The following is a 22,771-nucleotide window of genomic DNA, read 5'->3' on the forward strand; positions in this document are numbered from 1 at the left end:
TCTGTAGGCCTCACCACACCCGAACAAAAATAAAATCCCAGGTACATTTTAAAAGTGAAATGTTCTGTATCTTGACTGTATCCGTGTCAATATCCTGGTTGTGATGGTGTACTAGAGTTTTTAAGATATTACCACTGGGGGGAAACAGGTACAAACAAGATCTCCCTATATTATGTCTTACAACTGCATGTGAATCTATGATTATCTGAAAATAAAAAGTTTAACTGAAAAAAATGGAAGATTAAAGCAAGTCTCTCCTCTTTTCCATTAATCCACTACTTGAGGTTTTTTGTCAGGAGCCTTTCTACATAGTGAATGGGAGGTTGCAGCGAACAGGAGGGAGTGCCAGAATACTACAGTGCTCCCCAAGTCCGCTCCCCTTTCCAAATGAACCAACCATGGAACAAGTCATTAGGGAGAGTAAAGTCTTTGGGTCAAAATCAAAATTCATAGTTGGTGGGGGAGAGACACTTAGAACGAGGCAATTTAAAGCCATGACCTCAGAGTCATCCTGACAGCAGCAACGTTTGCCTCACGCACCCCTCCGGGAAGCCAGGCATGTGCACGTGTAAGTGGTCCATGTGCGTCCTGCCCAGCGTGGCTCCACTGCCCGAGGCCAGGGCTCTGCAGGGCACAGGGGAAGGTGCAGGGACAATGCTGTTACCGAAGCTTGCTAATCCAGGCCACAGGAAACAAAGGCCCAAGGGCTGGTCATAAAACTACTTTCCGTGTTTTCAGTAAATCTCAGTTTCACGTATTTTCTCACAAAACAAAAGAGAGGAACACCTGGTGCCTTTTATCAAAACTAGCTCTGGTTCTGAAAATAAACCAGCGGGTGAGCTGGGACTCGGTCTGCGGTCATTTCTGCCCTTGGGAGCAGGCCCTGGACAGCGAAGCCACATGGGGAGGGAGCCAGGGGCAGCGGGAAGAGGCTGCCACACCTGCTCCTGCATCTGCTTCATGGAACCAGAGCTTCAGGAGGGGCGGCTCTCCCGTCCTCCGGCCACAGGAGCAGGGTGGTCTTCCTGCCCGGCTCGGGCCTCCCACACAGCTTCAGCTTTCTGGAGACTCATGTGACAGCTGTGATCAGACCGGACATATGGTTATGTCCTACAACTCCCACTTGATATCTACCATATATTTTTAATAAGATATCATTCCCATCTTCACATACTTTTCATTGATTTTTTTTAAATTTCTTGAGCTCTATACAAAAATACCAACTTGCTTCAATCAGCTTCAGCATTTAGTGGATTATTTTTTTCTTTCTCCACTTTGGTAGGCACGACCTCATTTGCGGGTTTAGAATTTTAAACTTATCCTGCTCTATGCCCCTAGACACAGCCCACAGGCCCAGAGGGGAGCTGATCACTCCTAGCACCCCCAAAGCCAGTTCAAGCATTTGAAACTTGCAATTATTTAGGAAATCCCAAATATATAAACTACACAGGACCAGCAGTTTTTAAGAAATGTTTTGCTGTCTAATTAGTTTCAGAAATAAACAGGAGTGTTGAGAGAAACGAGGTGGGGAGAGAAGAAGCACAGAAGAAATGGGAAGTGGAGACTTAGGGGATGCCTGGTCCTTGCATGGCCCTCGGAGGCCCACTTGCTGGTCAGAGGCCACGACCAAGGCTGGCTTTCCAGCACGCAGTGCCGGCAAGGAACAAGAGCAACACAAACACAACTTCCTGGGCTTTTCTCCGACCAGGCTCTGGACACCAAGTCCTCTGCCCCTTCAGGGGCCTTGCTTCATCAGACAGCACCTCTCTCTCCTATACTGTCAACCCTCCTCACTGCTGCTTCCTTCCCATCAGCAACTAAACATTCAACACCTGCCTACCTTTAACAAAGGAAAAAAGACCCCTGATCCCATATCATCCTCCAGCTGCCACCTTCCCTCCTTTAAAGGCCATCTGCACTCTCACCTCCCACTTCAGGTGGGCCTTTCAAATCCACTCCAATCTTGCTTCTCAGCCTACCACCAAGTTCACAAGCACCTTCTTGTTACTGAACCCAAGAGTAAGCTTTCAGCCTCATTTTATTTACCCCTTAGTGAACTCTACTACTGACCACCTCTTCTTCTAGAAATACTCATTTTCCTCCAGTTTCTTACTAATTTTCCATCCACCTCTCCGGATGCTCAGCCCCAGCCCTCTTTTGAGTGCCTCCTTCCCAACCATCCCTCATCATCGATGCTCCAGGGGACTCTGACGAGGAGTCTGATACGACAGGACCATCTCCATGACACCACGGTCTCTGCCATGTAATGGTAACACTCAGGCATCTTCCCAGAACTTCAGACACAGGGCCGCTCAACATCCCCACCCAGACGTCACACAAGCACCTCAAACGCAGTGTGTCCAAAACCGAACCAACGGTCCTCCTCCACCCTCAACCCACCTGGTTGTCTATGTTCCTATCTCAACAGAAAGCATCAACATCCACCCAGCCGCCCGGCAAGACACCCTCGTGTCACTCTGGTCCTTCCCTTTCCTCACCTCTGCACCCATCTCCCAACATTCAACCCATTTCTTTTCTGTGAAAGAATATGTATTCGGGTCCCCATGCCCCATGTTTCCATGTCCCTCAGGTCGATCCACTGTTAATGGGTTAGGCTTCCACCCTCTCACTCGACACCAATACAGAGCCTCCAAACTCAGCCTTTTGCCTCAGCACCTACGCCCTCCAATTATTTCCCTTCCTGTACACACCAAGGAAACTTATAAAAACACAAATCTAAGAACCTTTTTCTTAAAGTCCTTTCGTGACTCCTACCACCCTCGGCATGGCCAATGCCTTCGTGTAGCTTACAACATTCTGGGGTGATCCAGCCTCATCTACCCACCCTTCCTCATCTCTCGCCTTTCACCTGATGGAACCCCTCCCAGGATACTGCAGTTCCCAGGGCCTTGCACAATAGTAGGTGGTCAACAAACGTCTGTGAAGCCACTGCGTGAAGCGATAAACGAACGCATAACATCAGAAAAAGGTTCACCAGGGAGTTTTCAAAGTGGGTTCTGAAAGATTAGGAAAATTTTATCCAAAAACGGGGGGAGGACAGGAATCTTGAAAATATGGAAAAAGTGGGTTCAAGGGTTTGATGGTACAAAGTTGCTCCTTATTCCGATTATGAGAAAGTAAGAGGTTCAATGAGGCTGGAGGAGAAGTGAGTAGAAGGAAGTGAGACAGGAAGACACACTGAGAGCACGTGCGCCGAGTGAAAGGAGTTGGATGTCTGTCCTCTCTCTGTTTACCCAAGAGGAGGAAGCTGTTGGGGAGAAGATCCACGGCTACCCCTGAAACAACACACCATCCAGGCCCTCGCCCCAGAGGTCCGCCTGGCCCAGAGGAGGGCCAGTGACAGGAAGCTGGGCGCAGAGCCTGGGGTGGGGGAGGGGGGCAACTTGGTCAATTCATCCTTCAGCCCCCAAATTGCACTTTACTGAACACCCGCTTGAGTGAGAATAGAAACTGACAAAATGTCACAACATTTCTAGAAGGCATTGGCAATACTTAGCAAGTTTAAAATGTGAACACTCTGACCCCGTAATTCCAACCTATGAAATTATTCTATGGCACTAACAGGGTGACCACACCGAGATACATACACAAGGATGTTGTTTATCACGTTAAAAGCATAAAATGGAAACAAACTCAATGTCCTTCAATATGGGATTATTAGCCAAATTTTGGTACAGCCAGACAATAAAATATGCACTATCGGGGTTTCCCTGGTGGCGCAGTGGTTGAGAATCTGCCTGCCAATGCAGGGGACACGGGTTCGAGCCCTGGTCTGGGAAGATCCCACATGCCGCGGAGCAACTAGGCCCGTGAGCCACAACTACTGAGCCTGCGCGTCTGGAGCCTGTGCTCCGCAACAAGAGGCCGCGATAGTGAGAGGCCCGCGCACCGCAATGAAGAGTGGCCCCCGCTCGCCGCAACTGGAGAAAGCCCTTGCACAGAAACGAAGACCCAACACAGCCAAAAATAAATAAATAAATAAATAAATAATAAAAATAAAGGAATTCCTTAAAAAAAAAAAAAAGCATTATTAAGAGGATGTGACCTATCTCTATAGACTGATATAGAGCTATGCCCACAATATATTTTTTTAAGTTATGACAGTATAAATAGTACCATCCCATTTGTACTTTTAAAATATGTTTTTTTTAAAAAAACTCACAAACGTACACACACATCCCCTGAGACTTTCTAAACTTTAAATCAGGAGAGGCCAAAAAATAACAGGAAAAGCTAGCACAGCACTTCCTGAGATAGACTTGTGGTGACCACGTGTACAGATTATTTAAGAATGACCTAACTTAGAGCAGTAGTTCTCAAAGCGTGGCCTCTGAACCATCAGCATCAACATCACCTGGCAACTGGTTAGAATGCAAACTCTCAGCCCCACCCCAGACCTACTGCAGCAGGAACCCGGGGCGTGGGGTCCCGCAGAGGAATGAGTCCCACGAAAGCTTGAGAATCCCCCACCTGGACATCTGGAAACAGTCCTTGAACTAGGGGATAATCTGTCACTTCAGAGTCACTGTGCCGAAAGACTCCTGGGTGTCAGGCGGGGTTTCTCAGGAAGGGAATGAAGGAGGTCTTAGATTTCAGTGAAGAAAAAGAAAAAAAAAGTCTCCTAGGCTCTCTGAGGCCAAGACTCAATTTGGCGGGGCCCCTACACATGGCAGTTGTAAACGCCGTTAGGTAGAATGAAGGTAGCCAACAGCAAGGCAGAGGCCGGGCAGGGAGGGGTCGGAGGACGGACCTGGGCCTCAGCAGCAATATTCTCTGAGCCTCACTCTCTTGTTCCCATCATCCTCAGAGCTCCAGAAAAGTCTCACGAAAAGTGATTCTGGTCTCAGCTGTTCTGTGGGAAACCATGGAAGGTCACAGAACAAGGGAGTGGAAGGGAAAGCAGTGTCCATCCCCACACTCAGGCCAGGAAGAGGGGAGCAGCCTTGCCAGGTTAGCAGGGGAGATGCACCCAGACAAGGGCGACCTCACAGATGTCACCAACAAAAATGGTGCAGTGTGGTGGCAGGGGAGAAGGCCAGAGCCAAAGGACCCCAAGCACACTTGAGCCAGTGCCCTGGGAAATGCTCAGGAAAAGCTGGAGGAGAGACACTGGGCAGGCCTCAGGGTATGGAAAAAAGGGAGCAACTTCTAGAAGTTAAGCTGGAGAGGGTCATGCTGTCACAATCCGGGACTTAGCAAGAGAAACGGGGAGATCTGGAAAGCTAGATCTGAAAGATGGAACAGTCTTTTAGGACTTCCCTTCAAAGCACTTATCACAATTTTATCTTACATTTACTTGTATGATCATTTAATTGTCTTTCTCCCTATCTAGACTTTAAGCTTCATGAAGGCAGGAATGTGTTTTCATTTACCACTATACCCCCGGCTCCTAGACAGACAGCACATAGTAGGTACCCAAAAATATAGGTTGGACAAATAAACAACTTAAAATTAAAACACTCTGGAGTGTTTGATTATTCTTTCTCTGTATTGTTGACTTTTTGTTTTTGCCAAAAAAGTATATCATCAGATGAAATTATGTCACCAAGAAGTATATTATCAAAGGAAGCTATTTCTTTTTTGGAAAGACAAAGAGTCATCTCACAAATACAGTGTTGTGGCTTTAGTCTGTGAGTTGTAAACACTCACTGAGAAAGGCAAGAGAATGCAGGTAAAAAGTATGATGTATTTCATTGGAAATACACAGAAATACACCCAACAGTGGTCATCGGTGATGTCCAGCTTGATGCCCTTAGACACTGCAACATCCCAGAGGGACCTGGTAATCAAAGGTTAATTTTGTGCAGAGGAGTTTTAGCATGAAGTGCTCCCAGGGCATCACGATTCATTGAAAACTGCCCATCGCATATGATAAAACAGCACGTGCTACCACGCATCTACAACACAGAGTCATCCTACCAGGGACCGTGGACACATGAGACCCACCAGCCCTCTGAGGGCAGGGAACCCCAGTCACTCCCAGATCTGAGAGCGTGGCTGAGGGGCAGGAAGTGCAGGCTATTTCAGAGGGGACTGCAGAAACAGGGACAATAAATTGAGAAGTTTAGCAAATAATCCCCAGCTGCCTGGCCTAGGAAGCTTCCCCTGGCCTGCAGAGAAGTTACAAAATTAAATTTTTATAAACAAATACTTGGCATCTTTTACTTCAAGCAGCAACAGGGCCTCTGCTCATTTTAAAGTGGTTGTACCATCGAGGGTCAGCAGCCCATCTAGCGCCTGGCTCTTGGGGCTGCGTGCCACGGTACTTAACGTGCCCTGTGCACAGGGAGGGATTAATCCTCCGGCAGACGCGACCGAGAGAGAGAGAGGCCTGGCCACGGTCCAGAGAGCTTCCTCAGCCACCGCACTTCTGTCTCAGCATCTCTGCAGCCCGGCCACCACCCGACGCCTCGCACTTCGGTTTGGATGTTGACCTCACACGAAACTCCTCCGGATAAAAGGAATGGGGAGTGCCTCCCTGCCTGCCCACCCCGTGCCTTCCCTCATTCCCCTTGAACTCAGGGTCAGACCTCTGAGGAAGCAGATGCTTATCTGGGAAGAGTCCAGCGGTCAGTCCAAAGAGAGGACTCCCGCCTCCCTCCCTGAAAGGGCTTTCGGAGGGAGCTCGGACACTCCACCTCGGCGTGCAGGGGCTGGGTAATTGCCGGGCTGACCCTCTGGAGCCTCTTGCCCTGCTCACCTTTCATGGTAATGCCTGGTACAGCCTCATCATGAAATGTGCTTATTAATCTTACCCATTTGACACTGCGCTCTTCTGCCCTGAGCTAGATGTTAGGAGAAAATGATAGGGATAGATTCTGCTCCTGTCAGACTTACCAAGACTTTCAGAAAACCAGACTATCAAAGGCCATCTGTCGCCCACTAGCCAAGCATTCACGGTGACCCCGAAGGTACAAGCAGAATGTTAAAGACGCAGATCCGCAAGAGGGAACAGCGAGAAGACCTGGGCCACACCCCAGGCAACCCCTTGCCCCCAGAGAGCCACTCCGGAGCCAGTCCTCCCAGAGATGGCACGCACCAAGCCCCTTCCCTGATTCACGCCTCACTGCTTCACATCTAATTCATCAAAAGACACTTGGGCTTCTCAAATCAGGAACATTTTTATTAGCTTCCCCAGGAGTTTTATGGCACAAAGCCATACCTAATGATTCTATTTTATGGCAAGTTATACATTCCAACAGTGCTCTGAAGTCAGGCCGCAGGTAAGACTCAAATCTTTGTCAAAAAAGATTCCCCCATTCTTTCACTTTTAAAATGTTTATAAGCTTTCAAACAGTTGGGAAAGTGATGTAGAGCATTTTAACAGGTTTCCCCTTCTCACACGGGGCCCGGCATGGGCTGACGCAAAATGCACCGCACTGTTCGCAACGGGGGCTGATTTTGCCCGCCCACCTCCTCCGCCTGGGGACATCTGGCAATGTCTGGACACAGTTCTGGTTGTCACGACTCGGGGGTTGGTGCTATTGGCATCTAGTAGGAAGAGGCCAGGGATGTTGCCCGACTACACACTATTTTCTGATCATCTGGCCCAAAATGTCAGTAGTGCCAAGGTTAAGAAACCCTGCCTTTGGGCTTCTTCTGGACTAGGCATGGCATCCCTCCCACCCCTGGGACATCAGACACTGATCTAATCACTGTGCCAGGTTTTCAATGCTGGCTAATGAGACTTGTATTCTTTTATGTATTCTTGGTGCACATTTTCAATGAGCAAGAATAAAACATCATCATAAACAAAATGAGGAAAGTGAAAATAAGACCACCTTAGAAGCTCAGAACACATGACAACAGTCACTGTTAACTAAACCCTCCCAATAGTTCCTCTGCACTTTTTAAGCTTCACCCAAAACGGAATTTACCTACTGAAAAAACAAAATAACCAATTCCAGCCATCGGTACTACTGAACACCACCACAGATGTCTGCTGAAAAGCAAAGCAAGTTCTCTGCTATACCGCAGTGATGTGGTCAGTCAGAGCCCTGGACTTGGGAGGGGGTCTGGTCCTGATTCACCACTCCCAAGGGCTGGGGCTCCATCGCTTCCCTTCTCAGAGCTTGAGTTCTCCTGATCAGCACAGTGGAGAGAAAGCAACTTCCCCTCCCAGCCTCCAGGGAATCGTGAGAGCCAAATGAGTTCATGGGTAGGAAACTGCTTTGTAAACTGTAAGGAGCTATATAAACATATGTCAATACACTCACGACATTTATACATGTAGGACAATCTGTGACAACAAACCAAGGGTCTTTCAGACCCTTGGATCCTTTTCATGAAATGTCACAGCTAGAAATGCTTTTGGAAATCAACTAATCCAACCCTTTAATTTTACAGAATGTGAAGATGACCATGACAGAGGTCAAGTGACCCAGCTAAGGCCACGAAACAGCCCAGACGGGCTCAGGTCATCTACTCCCAAAGCAGGACGCTCCCCACGCCTTCCCATTGGTGACGTCTTCCCTCCCTGTTTTAAGTTCCTAGAGAGAAGCAGCACATCTTACACACAGGGTTCAGAGGGCCTTGAACACAGGAGATAACTGTTTGCCGAATCAGCGAATCTTGACTTACTACGTCGTAGCCTGTCGGGGCTCGGTTCCGAGAAGCCACCACCCCCACTCCCGTGATGGGATCCATTGACGTCTCTGGCAAGGCTTCTGAAAGGTCTTTGACTTCAGGCATGGCGGATTGCTCCTGGTTCCGAAAAGGAAAAAGAAAGCGTACAATTCAAACCGAGCATTTAAAGTGAACGATGTAAAGTCTCGCACAGACAGAACCAGTGTCTTGGGGCAAATATCCTGAACTAAGCTCCATGTACCTGGACGGTACATGGCTAAGGGAGCCCTGGACCCTTTCCTCAGATCAAGAATTCAAGTCATCTCCGGCCCCTGCTCTTCTCAAGTTAGCTTTGAACACTCTCCTGCCCAGCTGCCTGACTTCTGAACAGATACCACCAGCTTCTCTGAGGATAAATCAGACACGGCTAAATCTAACAGTACCTTCCGTCTCTCTCCCTCACAATACCTCCCTGCAGAAGTGCAGCCTTCCAAATCCACAGCCTCTACCACATCCAAGGGTGGACTGTTTGGGCGGCAGAGCTTTGCAAACACACAGAAGAAAGTGCTCTGGGCGTGGAGGCCAAGGCATGGCACTGGAGTCCAGTCTCCATGACTTACTAGCTGGTGACCGGGCAAGCAAGAGGTCAGGACACTGACAGTCGCAGAGCTGCTGTGAGAACTAAAGGAGTCGCGTAAATCAAGGGCCTGGAGAGGTTCCCTGGCACATAGTAGGTGCTCAACAAAAAGCAGATGAGACTGGAGGGTTTGGGATACAAAGGTCCAGTGTAACTGGCCAGAAACATGGTTGGTGCTGCTCCCAAGAGGACTGGCGGGTCCCTTTCTTGTGTTTAATCCCTCAGGTCATGTGGGCACTTACTCAAAGCTAAGCACTAACAATGGCCATAATTCTTGTTGGGCACTTTGGGAGAAAGGGAGGGAAATGAAATTATTATTCTGCTGCTGATTGCCTCTTGATGTGACCAGAGGAGACAAGCAGAATATAGAGAGCACTGGGTCTGGGCAGCTCGAGTGGCAGTGCACCAGAAAGCAAATAAAAAACGTAACACCTTATGTAAATGACTTCTAGTGCTTTTAAAAGGACAAGCAGCGAAAAAGAGCAAGTTAAATTCTACCTCCTTCTGCAGCAATTGAATTCCACTGGCTGTAGGTCTGCCAGATCTCTCAAGGCTGGTTACTGCTTCTAAAGCAAACCAAACACCCTGCCTAACTAGGCAGGCAGGAGGAATATTCTTAGCTCTCAGCCTAGAATCAGAAAAGGCAGAGGCTATTAAAAATGACTACAGCCTCCTGAATAGAAACAACCAGAATGCTGTATGCAAGTTACCGTGTAATCAGCGTCCCCTGGAACCCACGAAAGGCTCCAGAAACAGACTTGTCAGGGCAACGGAGCCAAGTCTCGGATCAAGGCTAGAAGTGCCGGGCAGCAGCCACACTCTCAGCTTCTGTTTATGACAAAAGCCAAACTAAGTTATGCTTTACTTAATTCTACTGAAAATAAGCTTCTAGAAGCACAGGGCAGGGGGGACAGGACACCAAACCACATCACTGCATCGTTTTCTGTTTTCAAATTTCACTTACCAGGCAGCTTTATCTGCATAAAGAACAGGGCTTAATGCTTCCTGCACACAGTAGGCACTAAATAAATATTTATTGACGGAATCCGCATGCATGCCCCCAATAAAGAAGGTTTAGAATTAAATATCCGCACCAGCCCAATCCAAAGCAAACACTGATCAAAAAGTACTTCACGTGGAAAACCCCATATTCCTGGTAACATGGAAATAACGTTGCTGCAGTTTGCAAAATATTGGTACCTGCTGTTGGTTACCAAAATGCTTCGCAATTAACAACTCATTAATAGAATGTACAATTCTGCCAGTGCTAAAATATCATGCTGTGAAATTAATAAAAGAACATCAGAGGTAAGTGTTGTTTTTTTTTTTTTTTTTTAAGATAGTAGCGCTTCTACTATCTGAGAGAGAGAGGGGGGGGAAGTGAGCATGGGAATAAATAAGAAACATTTTATTAGCTGAGAGATGCCCGTCCTCGGGGCACCACATGCCACGTACTGATGGCAACGGCCCTCCTCTGCTCTGCAGCGTGAGCAAGGGCGGGGGGCTGACGCCGCTGCTCCCACAATGCACCGGGCAGCCCGGCACCGGGCCCCAAGATGGCTGCGGGCGGCCTCCCGGAGCGGACAAAGGAGCCGGCGGCCGGGCCCGCGTGCCTGGTCACGGCCCGGCCTGCAGGCTGGGAGGATGCGGCGGGCAGGGCATTAGCACCGAACATCTCCGATGCACGCCTCCCTCTTTCCTCCCCCGCAGTGACCGTGCCCTGGGGATCCAGCAGCCTTTGTGAGATACAGACAAATGACTCCTCGCCGCGCGGAGCTCCGCGGTGGAGGAAAGCACCACCGCCAGTAAAGGAAGCTTTTAATGAGAAACGCCCAAGATATCCACGGCAGAGGCAATCACTCAAAGCAGCCTGCCCTGAATTACATATTTTCTGACTGCAAATTACTCTTAACAGCGTCTCTACCGTCACTTCAATTGACCTTCCTAACAAAAGGCCATTTATTAACTAGCTCTCGGTGCTCCCCGGGCTGTGCGAAGCCTCCAGCCAGAAGGGATGGCACCACTGTGTTCGCGGCTGCCCGGGTCACAGGCCAGGCCTCTGCGAGGGGGAGAAGAGGCCATTAATGCCGGGCTGCAGAGCAGACCTGCCGCGGGGAGAGGAGCGGGGGAAGCAGGGTGTTTAAGGCCAACATTAACCTGTCTTGCAAGATGCGATGCTGGGCTACAGCAGAAAACGCGAAGGCCTACTTGCAACAGCTGGTGTCATCCTCAGCACTCCCCGCCCAGCACCCACCTCTATCTCCAAATCCTAGCTGCACACAGAACAAACTAACACACCTCCCCGCATCTGAACAGCACCCTGCAATTACCAAAAAGCTTTCTCGGGCTCCTTCTCAATCGATGCTCACACCAAACCTAGAAGGTGGCTGGGGCGTTATTATCCCTGTTTTAGAGGAGAAAAACGGAAGCCTGGAGTTCTCAGACACCACGAGCTGGCAGAGGGCAGAGCCCAACGGGACCTCTGGCCCTCCTTCCCCAGTCTGGTCTGCTTTCCATACACTGTGCAGAGAGAGAGACGGACTTCCCATCCGATATCCCATCAAGAAAGCACTTTGAACACCAATTATATTTTAAAATGCCAACGCTCTTCTTTCTCTAGCTGTAGCCCAGTAACGGAAGCAAGGGGGGAAAAGAGTACAGAAAGATAGAAGTAACATGGGATTAATTTTCCCCACACCTCAGTTTCAAGATTCAACATTTCCCTCATAAATAATTTACAACAATAAAATTGAGCTAAGGCCATGTTTGTGTACGACGGAGGTAAATTTAGACCTAATGAGGGAGATCTGAGCCCGGCACAGGAGGGAATAGGTTGATGCATAGCACGGTGTGAGTGCGATCCACGGCACACGGGGGCTCCATGACCAGCTGGAAGTCACAGGGCCAACCGGGGTGGAGGTGCAATTGGGGAAACTTCTACCGTCCCAGCTGTGGCTACAAGGAGGGCTTCCACAGAAAAAGCCAAAAGTTGATGCAGTATTTTAGAGGCCAAGATAACAGATGTTGAGATTTCTGAGAACTACAGGATTGAGCCAACCTGAAGCTAAGTCGGTTCTCAGTACATGCGAGGTAAGGAACGAAGATGGCGGCAGCACCTGGGAGTCACATCTGCCCTCGGGCACGGAGAGAGTTCATTGGCGACACTGACCTTGAGCTAGTCCTCCTAGCTTGACCTCGCAGGTCATTTGGTCCCTATCCCAACCTCTACCCCGAGTGTGCAGCCAGCCTCACTCAGATCACTGCCAAGGCTGGGGGCTACAGAGCCTCGCTCTGGACAGGTGTGCCCGTGTCTGCCCCAAGAGGATTTCTCTGCAAGGTGGGGAGAGAGACAGAGAATGAGTGTGTGTGTGTGTGTGTGTGTGTGTGTTGTACATACTGGGACTAGAGGGGCTGGATGGGGTCAGTTAGGGTGAGGTGTGATTTCCAGGCCAGCAGGATTTTTTCCACGCTGTGCTCAATGAGTTCTATCCAATAACACTGGGTAAGAGAACAGCTTCCTGCGTGAGCCTGCAATGCTGCAAACGGTGCCTGGGGGAGGCCGCAGCTCACAGCACTGCAGCACCTCACCAGTGCTGTCATCCCAGGTTCACAGAGAAATGAACTTTAACTATAAAGCCCCTTCATACAGACAGCACACCGGCTCCCTTGTAGCTGATCAAAGAATCACTACAACAGTGTGCTTAATCCCTAAAAGTCAGCAGTGCTGGGCTTAACTGATGCTGAACATTGTTTCAGAATCAAAGGCGTGCCTCCCGGCCCCAGTCTGGGAGAAAACTAAGCTACTGTATCACGGTTGAAAACTCAGGGGAACTTTGATATCATCTCTGTTTAATTTCCCCGGCCCTGTGAGCCTGGGGTTATTCTCGTTTTATCAGCTCCTGTACTGAAATCAAAACCCAACTAGCAGAGCTCAGACCTCTCTCCACGGAGGCCCTTCCAGCAGCAGGGTGGGGTGCAGGCCGAGGAGTTTAAAGCACTTTGCGCGGGGGGAGGCAACAACTGCCGGGGGGCAGGGGGTGCTGCCTTCAAAGGAGGCGCAGCAGGGACCCCGGGCGAGGAAGGAAGGCCGACTCAGAAGCGGAGCCCTTGCTGCCCACCAGGGCTGAAGGCAGGACTCGCACACAACTTTTGAGGAGAGTAATTTCAAAGTATTGCGGGGGGAGCAGGTTAAATTGAGCTACTGTAGTTGAAATGACAAAACCAGTGAGCTAATGAAGTCCCTACAGAAGGATGAACTTGTGATCAGATTGTTTGAAATCCAAAGTCAAGGGCACAAAAGACAAACTGTCTGCCCACATCTAGCAGCTTGTGGCGCTGGGGAAAAGCAGTGGATAAATATTTCACTCCCTGTGGGAAACGGCCAAAGAGCAGGGCCTCCACTGAGAACGGCCGTCCCCCAGTAAAAGCTCCGGCTCTGGCCGTCGTGCGGCAGCTCTCTGCCTGTTTCCCAGCAGCAGCAGTGGTACCAGTGGGCTGCAGGGAACCCATGCCCTCCTCTGTTGCTCCATAATTCCTGGCACCTTCCTGCTAAAAAAATCTTAAGCAGGGGACAGAGGACAGGGGAGGCCAGGCTTCACCAATGCACCCACAACACACACAAATACACAAACTGGGCCACCTCAGGCAGCCCTGGTGCAGAGCCCTACCTCCTACGGAGACTGCAGGCTGAGGCCAGAGTCCCTGCGGCAACCAGGCAAATGGCCAGCCGGCTCTGGGGGCTGCCCATGGGGGACACAGGCTGAGAGGCGTCCACTACGGAACCTCAGGATAGCATCCTGGCGCCACCTGTACTTGGGCCTGGACCACTTATCTAGTGACCAGTCAGAAACCAAACCGTTCCGACAAATGCTGTTGAGTACGACCTGGTGGCAACAGGCCACAGGCTGCTGGGAAGGCTGCTAAGATACTGGGGAACTAAAGCAAACATTTTCCTAAGCTCCCCTAGATCACAAAGAACTTTCCAGCTAGGGAACTAACAAGGGCAAGCACTTGCTTTTTCTCCAGTGAAGGTCTGTTACTTCTAATAGGAGAATCTGGTGTACAAATGCATCCATTCCATCAGACCTATGTTTAGACTGATATCAACCATTTGATTACCAAACAGATTTTCCATAAACCATGTGAGGCGGGCCTGGGGTTTGGGCTGCTGCAGCCCGTACAGTGCAGTGCTAGGTCCCAGAGTTCTCTCTCCCCAGATAAATCAGGATCAAGTTCTACAGCACTGCCGTGGCCAAAGGCCTGCCCCTATAGGCCCGAACGTGAAAAACCAGGGAGCCTGGTGCTGGGGAGGAGGGGGCGTTCTCCAGTACACTGTGAGCCCCACCGCAACCTGCAACTTGCTCACAATCACTGCAAATGAAGGTCGTCCCCACCCACTCCCATCAGGTCTAGTGTCATACTGTCCCCTAGAGAGAAGGAAGAAGGACACCGATGGAAGGCAGATGCCCTACAAATGAACCCACCCCAGGAGGTCCCAAGAGCAACATTCTCTTGATATTCGGTGACATAAAACGGTCACAGCCTTGGCTTGATGGCCACAGTGTACAGAGTAAAAATGTCACCTCAACGCCAGGCAAATGGGCTCCCAGGCCAGAATCATCAGAACACCTGGCTTCAGGTCAGCAGACACCTCCCATCACTACCACCCGCTCTGTGACTTGCACATGGGTCTTCAGAGTTTCTTTGGTCGTATAATCATTCTGTGTGCTGATGACTTCCAGATTACTTCCATGGCCCGGACTTTTCTCCTGAGACTCAGATGAGTGTATCTAGTACCCTGTTGGCTACGGTCACCCACACGTCCCGTTAATACCTCAAACCTGGCTGACCTTGCCATCCTCCCACCTGAAGCATCTCCCACGTTCCTGGTACCTAACAGGACCTGGTGCGTAACAGTCAGCCCACAAATGTTTACGGAGGGCCCTTGTGCTGAGCATGAAACAATGGTGAAGATGGAAACCCCAACATCCTGGATGAGGAGTTCTCAAACTCTAGCACGCATGAGTCATCTAAGGAATTCGTTAAAACAGTCTTAAAGCCACTCCCAGAGATACTGATTCAACAGGTCTAGGATGGGGCCTGAGAAGCTGCATTTCTTTTCTTTTTTATAAATTTATTTTATTTTATTCATTTTTATTTTTGGCTGTGTTGGGTCTTCGTTGCTGTGCACAGGCTTTCTATAGTTGCAGTGAGCGGGGGATACTCTTCATTGCGGTGCGCGGTCTTTTCATTGTGGTGGCTTCTCTTGTTGCAGACCACAGGCTCTAGGTGCATGGGCTTCAGTAGTTGTGACGCTCAGGCTCAGTAGTTGTGGCACACAGGCTTAGTTGCTCCGCGGCATTTGGGATCTTCCTGGACCAGGGATCAAACCCGTGTCCCCTGCATTGGCAGGCGGATTCTTAACCACTGTGCCACCAAGGAAGTCCCAGAAGCTGCATTTCTAACAAGATCCAGGTGATGCTGAAACAGCAGGTCCGTAGTCCAAACTTTGACTACAAGGCAGTAGGTACTCATTAGATGTTTGATGAAGGAAGGGAGGGAGGGAGGGAGGAAGGAACCTGAAGGTCATCATCCATGGGGAACAGCCTCAGAGTAAGTCCCCCAGTCTTTCCCTCCCCAACACAGGTTGCCCAAGAGCACCCAGTTCCTCCCCTATGGCACCCATCCCACCATTCAAAATCTGGGTCACATCTCCCATTCACCCCAAACCTTCCCCACTGCCCAGCCAGACAGGTGCTGTCACTAAGAATCCTGATGTTGTCCAAGGACATGGCCTTAGCACATACATGTGCACGCATGCACATACACACTTACACAGAGTCTTGCCTCTCAGAAGGCTATAATACTTTCCCTAGCAGAACATCAGTTGTGCAAAGGTGTATGTCCACCACAGTGCCTAGCCCACAATGAGAACGCAATAAATGGATTACGGATAGATGGATGGATGGATGGATGGATGGATGGACGGATGGACGGGAGGATGGATGAATGAAGTTCCTGTCCTCCTCTCAAAATCGCCAGTGTTTCACCGGATTAAGGAGGGCATGTAAAGCAGCAGAGGCAACGGTGAGAGTGCCACGCTGGGGTCACTGATGCTCCGTGCAGGACAAACACCAGGATCCCAGGGCCGGGCCATCTGCCGAGGAAGGGAGGTGGGATTGCGGCACTCCAGGGGGTTCCAGAAGTGGGTGTGACTCAGCTGGAGAAGGCTGGATGAGGGCCTGGCAGGAGGCTGCACAAAGACTCCCCTAAGGAGTCTGTAAAAACTACAGCTGCCTGTCCCAACCCCCAGGTTCTGATCTCATTGATCTGGGCTGGGTCAGAGACTGGAGAATGCAGAGCCCAGGTGCAGTGCCACTGTGCTGGGTGACACAGCGACGAATAAGTCACGGGTACCGCCTGCAGGGCTCACGGGCTGGAGGAAATGTCCTGAAAGAAAGGGACCGCAAATGAGGGGATGCTCCCTTTTGCTGGGCAGTCAGGGAGCTGGGCTTCCTGAAAGATGGAGGGTGCAGAGTACTGCAAGGAGTACAGGCAGAAGACACGGCACCAATGGTGGCGTGAACAGTCCCGGACTGTCTGGGAAACTGTTAAGTAGCAGATGGGCTCTGAAACAAGCTTATGAAACGCTTAAACAAACAAACAAACAAACAAATAAACAAAACCGTTAAAAACCTGTCTGCACTTCTCTGCTATTTCTAAGGTCTAAGTAATGATGTGGATCTACAGGAAGGAGCGCCCCAGTGGTCAGAAGGAAGATTCCCAAGTCTTGCGTTCCTATTTCCTCTCCTGTAAATGAATGCTTCTCAAGCCAAGGCCACTTCCTGCAGACTCTATAGGGCCTCTTCATGCTATTAGCTCAGGGAAGGATTGGGAGGTAAAGCAGAGGAATGGAAAGGGTGCAGACTTTGGACTCAGAGGGACCCGGGCTTGAGTCGCAGCTCTGACACAGCTGTGTGACCCCAAGCGACTCAACTGAATTGGGCCTAAGTTTCCACGCCCCTCAAATTGGAATAATGGATGATAGTATTTTCTTTACAGGGTTTTAATGTGTATAAAGAACTGGCAGAACTTCCATCAAAAGATACAATCAACAGAGTGAAAAGACATCCAAAAGAATGGGAGAAAATATTTACAAATCATATATCTGATAAGAGGTTAAAATCCAAATCTATTAAGAACTCCTACAACTTAGCAATAACAAAAAGGAAATAACTCGATGAAAAAATGGGGAAAGGACTTGAAAAAGGACATTTCTCCAAAGCTGATATACAAATGGCCAACAAGCATCTGAAAAGATGTTCAACATCATTACTCATTAGGGAAATGCAAACCAAAACCACAGTGAGATATCATCTCATACCCATTAGGATGGCTGCTACCAAATCCCAGAAAATTAGTGTCGGTGAGGATGTGGAAAAATCGGAAACCTGGTGCACTGTTGGTGGTAATGGAAATGCAGCAGCTATGGAAAACAGTGTGGTGATTCCTCAAAAAATGAAAAATAGAATTACTATATGATCTGGCAATTCCACTTCTGGATGGGTCTCAAAGAGATATTTGTACATACATGTTCACAGCAGCATTATTTGCCATAGCCAAAAGGCGGAAGCAACCCAAGTGTCCATAGACAGATAAATGGATAAGCAAAATGTGGTCTATACATACAATGTAGTATTATTCAGTCTTAAAAAAGGAAGGAAATTCTGACACATGTTGCAGTGTGGGTGAACCTTGAAGACATTATGCTAAGTGACATAAGGCAGTCACAAAGAGACAAATACTCACAAATATGATTCCATTTATATGAGGTACTTGGAGTAGTCAAATTCCTAGAAAGTAGAATGGTGGTTGCCAGAGGCTGGGGAGGGGGAAACAGGAGTTTTATGAGTACAGTTGACCTTTGAACAATGAAGGGGCTAGGAGTGCCAAACCTTCCAGCAGTCGAAAATCCGAATATACCTTATAGTTGGGCCTCCAAATTCGGAGTTCCTCTGTATCTGTGGTTCTGCATCTGGGGATTCAACCGACCGCGGATGGTGTAGTACTGCAGTAGTTACTATGGAAACAATTCCACGTATAAGTGGACCTGCGCAGTTCATACCCGTGTTGTTCAAGAGTCAACTGTATAGAGTTTCAGTTTTGCAAGATGAAAAAGTTCTGGAGATTCGTTGCACAACAGAATGAATATACTTAATGCCACTGATGTACACATTTAAAAACAATTAGGATGGTAAATTTTATTTTGTGTGTTTCACAATATTTTTAAAAAGCATCTATAATTGGGGTTCTCAAATTTCAGTAAGCATCAGTACAACCCAAGATTCTTGTTAAACATGCAGATTCTGGGGCCCCTTCCCCAGATATTCTGATTCAGGATCTGGGTTTGAGGCCCTGGGTTCTGCATTTTAATAAACATCCTAAGGATTCTTAGTTCGTTAAGAATTCATTTATTTCTCTCTCCTAAAGGATATTCTTTTGAACATTTTGCTGTGCTGATCAGTATCTGTTTGAAAAAAAAAACCAAAAGTGTGGACTTCCCTGGTGGCGCAGTGGTTAAGAATCCGCCTGCCAATGCAGGAGACACAGGTTCGAGCCCTGGTCCGGGAAGATCCCACATGCCGCAGAGCAACTAAGCCCAGGCACCACAACTACTGAACCTGCGCTGTAGATAGAGCCCACGAGCCACAACTACTGAGCCTGCGTGCTGCAACTACTGAAGCCCATGAGCCTAGAGCCCATGCTCTGCAACAAGAGAAGCCACCACAGTGAGAAGCCCGCGCGCCGCAACGAAGAGTAGCCCCCGCTCGCCGCAACCAGAGAAAGCCCGCATGCAGCAACGAAGACCCAACGCAGCCAAAAATAAAATAAATAAATAGATTTATTAAAAAAAAAAAAAAAAAGTGTGTGTGTGTGTGTGTAGAACGATCCTGTGTTGATCCTAGCCACAGGCCCAGCAAGATGGCCCTCCAGTCTTCAGGGGAGTATGAGCTGCAAAGCTCTAGTATGTGACCCCTGGGCTCTAGGCCCACGGGCCTCTCACATTTCAGCCTAGACAAGCTCTGCATCCCGCCAGAAGTGTGTCAAGTAAACCAACGCTTGCCCACAGGATGTCCCCAACAAGAAGGCAACGTCAAGCACACCCTGCCTCCCAAGCAGCTGGGGAGAAGAGACGTGAGGTAGGCAACCCCGCCGCAAACAGTGCCAACAACTCAGGGAAACCACAATTCCCAAGGGCGGCCCAGCGAGCACGAGGCCAAGGAGAGCCAGTGGGGCCGATGCAACGCTGGTCAGGGAGGGCCTCAGAGACAGCGAGAACAGCCTGGGGAGGGGCAGCTCATTCAAGGAACCCAGGCCTCCCCTCCCACAAGCCAACGCGCAAACGAGACTGCTCACTCAACCACAGCCAACTAAATACAGTGTTCTCAGCCCACCGCATCCAACCGTGTAGTCATTTGTTATCTTCACCATCATAATAGCACCTTTGACATTTCCCACTCTTGACCCCAACACCATCATGACTTTCCAGTGTGGCAAGGATGTCGCTCTTTGAGCACGAAGCATGGAGCAGTTCCAACCTGCTAAGGCAGAGGGGCTGGGGACACTTGGATTCTGATGCCCCCAGAAGCAAATCTGCTGTGAAACTGATAGAGATTAAGAACCGTCAGCGCCCACTCCCCCCTTCCAAGGCCCTGAGGGGGATCACAATGTGTTCACACGATTGTATGGTTTTGTAAAGCACCAAGATATCCTTGTACACAAACAAGATATTCTTGCATTGCTCTTCTTACAGTCCTCCCCCACCACAACAAACTGTCAAAACAGCAGACCCACCAAACCGGGGTCTGCCGTTAGATCCCACTTACATTTAGTGAGGACCCACCAACCCCCTCCACAGTGTCACACACATTCATACACATTAGCCCATTCAGCCTTACGGGGCAGGTTTTATTCTTAGGCCCCTTTAACAAATGAGGAAATGGGGATTCAGAAAGGTCCCATGAGGTTCCATGACTTGCCTAGGGTCTCCTGGGTTCCAGGAGGTAAATTGAGGTTCTAAGCCCAGTGTTCTTTCTACTCTACCATCCCTTCCTAGTGGCCCTAAATAATAACCACAAACAGAAAGGCACTCTAAAAAAAAACTGAAGCTACTCTTCTGATCAACCAGTTAACAAACCCTTAACAATAACCACTAATTTTTAATTTTTTTCATTTTATTTTTTTAATCACGCCATACAGCACACGGGATCTTAGTTCCCCAACCAGGGATCAAACCTGTGCCCCCTGCAGTGGAAGCTCAGAGTCTTAACCAGTGGACCGCCAGGGAAGTCCCAATAACCACTAATTTCTATTAACTACTTGCCCTGTGGCATGAATGGAGCTGAGCACTTCTCTTATAATATTTCATTTGCTTCTTACTATAATTCTATGAGATAGATATTATCATTAGCCTCACTCTACAGATGAGGAAACTGAGGCTCAGAAAAGTTCACTAATTTCCCTAAGAACACACAGTAAGTAGGAAAGCCAAGGCTTAAGCTGAGGCCTAATTATAAGTCCTTGCACTTAATCATGGTGCACTGTTCCAGCTAAAAGTGGGGAAAAGCCCACCAGCTGGAAGGAGGCCGGGCAGGGAAATGCCTTCAGCATAAATCAGGAGTGCGGCCTAAAAGCTAAAAGGAAGGAATGAAAAATGTGGATTAAAGAAGATGATCCTAAGCTCAAATGAACCAGTAATTGCTATGTCAACTGCTTCACATGGGTCTTGGTGCCCAGGTCCCAGAAGAGGCCCCATTTAAATATTCTATGCATGGCACAATGTCTTGAAATACCTGGTTCAATTTCCCACAAGCAAGAAAGGTGTCACCTGTCTCCTGTACTAATCTTCTGAGTACACTGCGTTTTTGAGTTAGTCTAGGCTTCCACACAGCTTATCTCCTAACTTTTCTAAGGCTTTTCTGGTGCAGCTGATAAGATTTTCTTGCCCAGTTAAAATGAGATGAGATCCAGCCAGCTGTCGAGAAATGTACAATGAGATTATACTGAGAAGGAATCACGGAGACAAAGGCCCCTAAAGAGACTCTGGCCTGCTGTCTGCTTTGTGGCAGAAAACTGAGCGGGGGGCTGGTTCGTGGGTGTGGGTGGGGGCGGGGAGCAGAGAAGGCGCAACAGCCGTTTGCCTTTTGCCCTCCTGGGGCCTTCCCCTGTGCCTTGCTGAAGAGGCTGCAGAGGGACAGGGAATACAAGTCATTTTTAATGGCCGGAAAGGCTGATGATTCAGGAAGAGTTGTGTGTCGGTAACAAAGAGGACGAAGATGATCATGGGTCTGCCTTCTTCACCCGGCCCCTGCCCCTGAGCCTCATTTGCGCTGGAGTCCCCGTGGGGTGACCATCAACAGGCCCACCATCCTTCGAGGATGGGTACTCTGGGTCTTGGGTGCCCCGACCGGCACCTCACCTTGCACACAGGTGCCCTGGAGTTTGGGTGTCCTCTCTGCTCTGCCCAGGTCACAGATGAGACCGCACCCTAGATCATGCCCGAGGCTCAGGTGCAGTCAGCTCGGCACCCACGTGACTACAGAGAGCGGCCCCCGGGCCCGGCCAGCGAAACCACTGTCCGGGTCTGTGCAGGTGGCCGCCGTGCCCCGGCACAGGTGGGCCGCCTCACCTCTCACTTGGGCGGACGTGGCTCTCGGGAGCCCTCACCAGCCCCGGCCCAGGGGACGCTGCTCGCACCCTGGTCCCCGAGCTCCCTCCGGCTCCGCCAAGCCGCAAGGCCAAGCCGGGGACGGGAAGCCGCGGCGCGCGCAGGGCCGAGCAGAGGCCGCCGGGCCTGTCCCCGCGGCCGGCCGGGCACACAGCCCGCAGGCCTCGGTGCGGCCCGGCTCCGCCCGCCCACCCGCCCCTCGGCCCGGGGCCCGGGGCCCGCGCCGGCCCGCCCGCCCGCCCGCGGGGGCAGCAGGGCCGGCTCGGCCGAGCCTCCGCGGCGCCCGGCCCGCCCGGCCTCACTTAACTGTTCCCCGCTGGGGCGGCGGTGGCGGTGGCGGCGGCTGCGGCGGCGGCGGGTCCCGGCTCCGTCTCACGCAGAAGCAGCTTCTCATCGCCCGGGCGGCGCGGAAGGGGCCGGGCCCGGGGCCCAGGCGGCGGGGCCGGCGCCGCAGGTCGAGCGCGAGCCTCACCGGGGAGCGGCAGCAGCAGGGGCGGGGCGCGGCCTGGCGGCGGCGGCAGCAGCAACAACAGCGGCGGCTCCTTCCGCGGGCCGCGGCGGCGGGCCGGGGCCTCCCGGCTCTGGCGCTGGCTCCGTGGGAGGCGCCGGGCGCCCGAGGCTGGCTCGGGCGGGAGGAGGGAGCGGGAGCCCTCGCGTCCGGAGCCCGCGCCGCCGCCTGGCCGGCACCCCGCCTCCCCACGGCCCGGCCCGTTAGCCCCGGGCAGGGCCCCGGCGCCGCCGACCTGGCCTCTCCGAGTACGCAAGCGGCCCCCGCCCCAGCCCAGAACCACGGGAGCCCCGGGCCTGTCGGAGCCTGGGCC

General features: G+C 50.5%; 1 protein-coding gene across 3 annotated transcripts in view; it reads right to left on the reverse strand.

Annotated features, from left to right (window-relative positions):
• MVB12B (multivesicular body subunit 12B) overlaps positions 1-22,411 on the reverse strand; it is a 182,122-nt gene extending 159,711 nt beyond the window's left edge. For 2 of the 3 annotated variants that reach the window (XR_011075188.1, XM_068553280.1), the window contains exons 1-2: positions 22,258-22,411; positions 8,602-8,724 (exon numbers count right to left, since the gene is read on the reverse strand). Coding sequence is in view for 2 of the 3 variants with exons in the window: in XM_068553280.1 (XP_068409381.1) it covers positions 8,602-8,724; positions 22,258-22,344 (210 nt within the window). In the remaining variant the exon portion in view is untranslated. Of the gene's footprint in view, positions 1-8,601; positions 8,725-9,933; positions 10,052-22,257 lie in introns of all 3 variants that reach the window. The other variant, XM_068553281.1, reaches the window with a different exon arrangement.
• Positions 22,412-22,771: the final 360 nt, after the last annotated feature.

The sequence above is a fragment of the Eschrichtius robustus genome, chromosome 10, assembly GCF_028021215.1.
Source record: "Eschrichtius robustus isolate mEscRob2 chromosome 10, mEscRob2.pri, whole genome shotgun sequence".
Taxonomy (NCBI): domain Eukaryota; kingdom Metazoa; phylum Chordata; class Mammalia; order Artiodactyla; family Eschrichtiidae; genus Eschrichtius; species Eschrichtius robustus.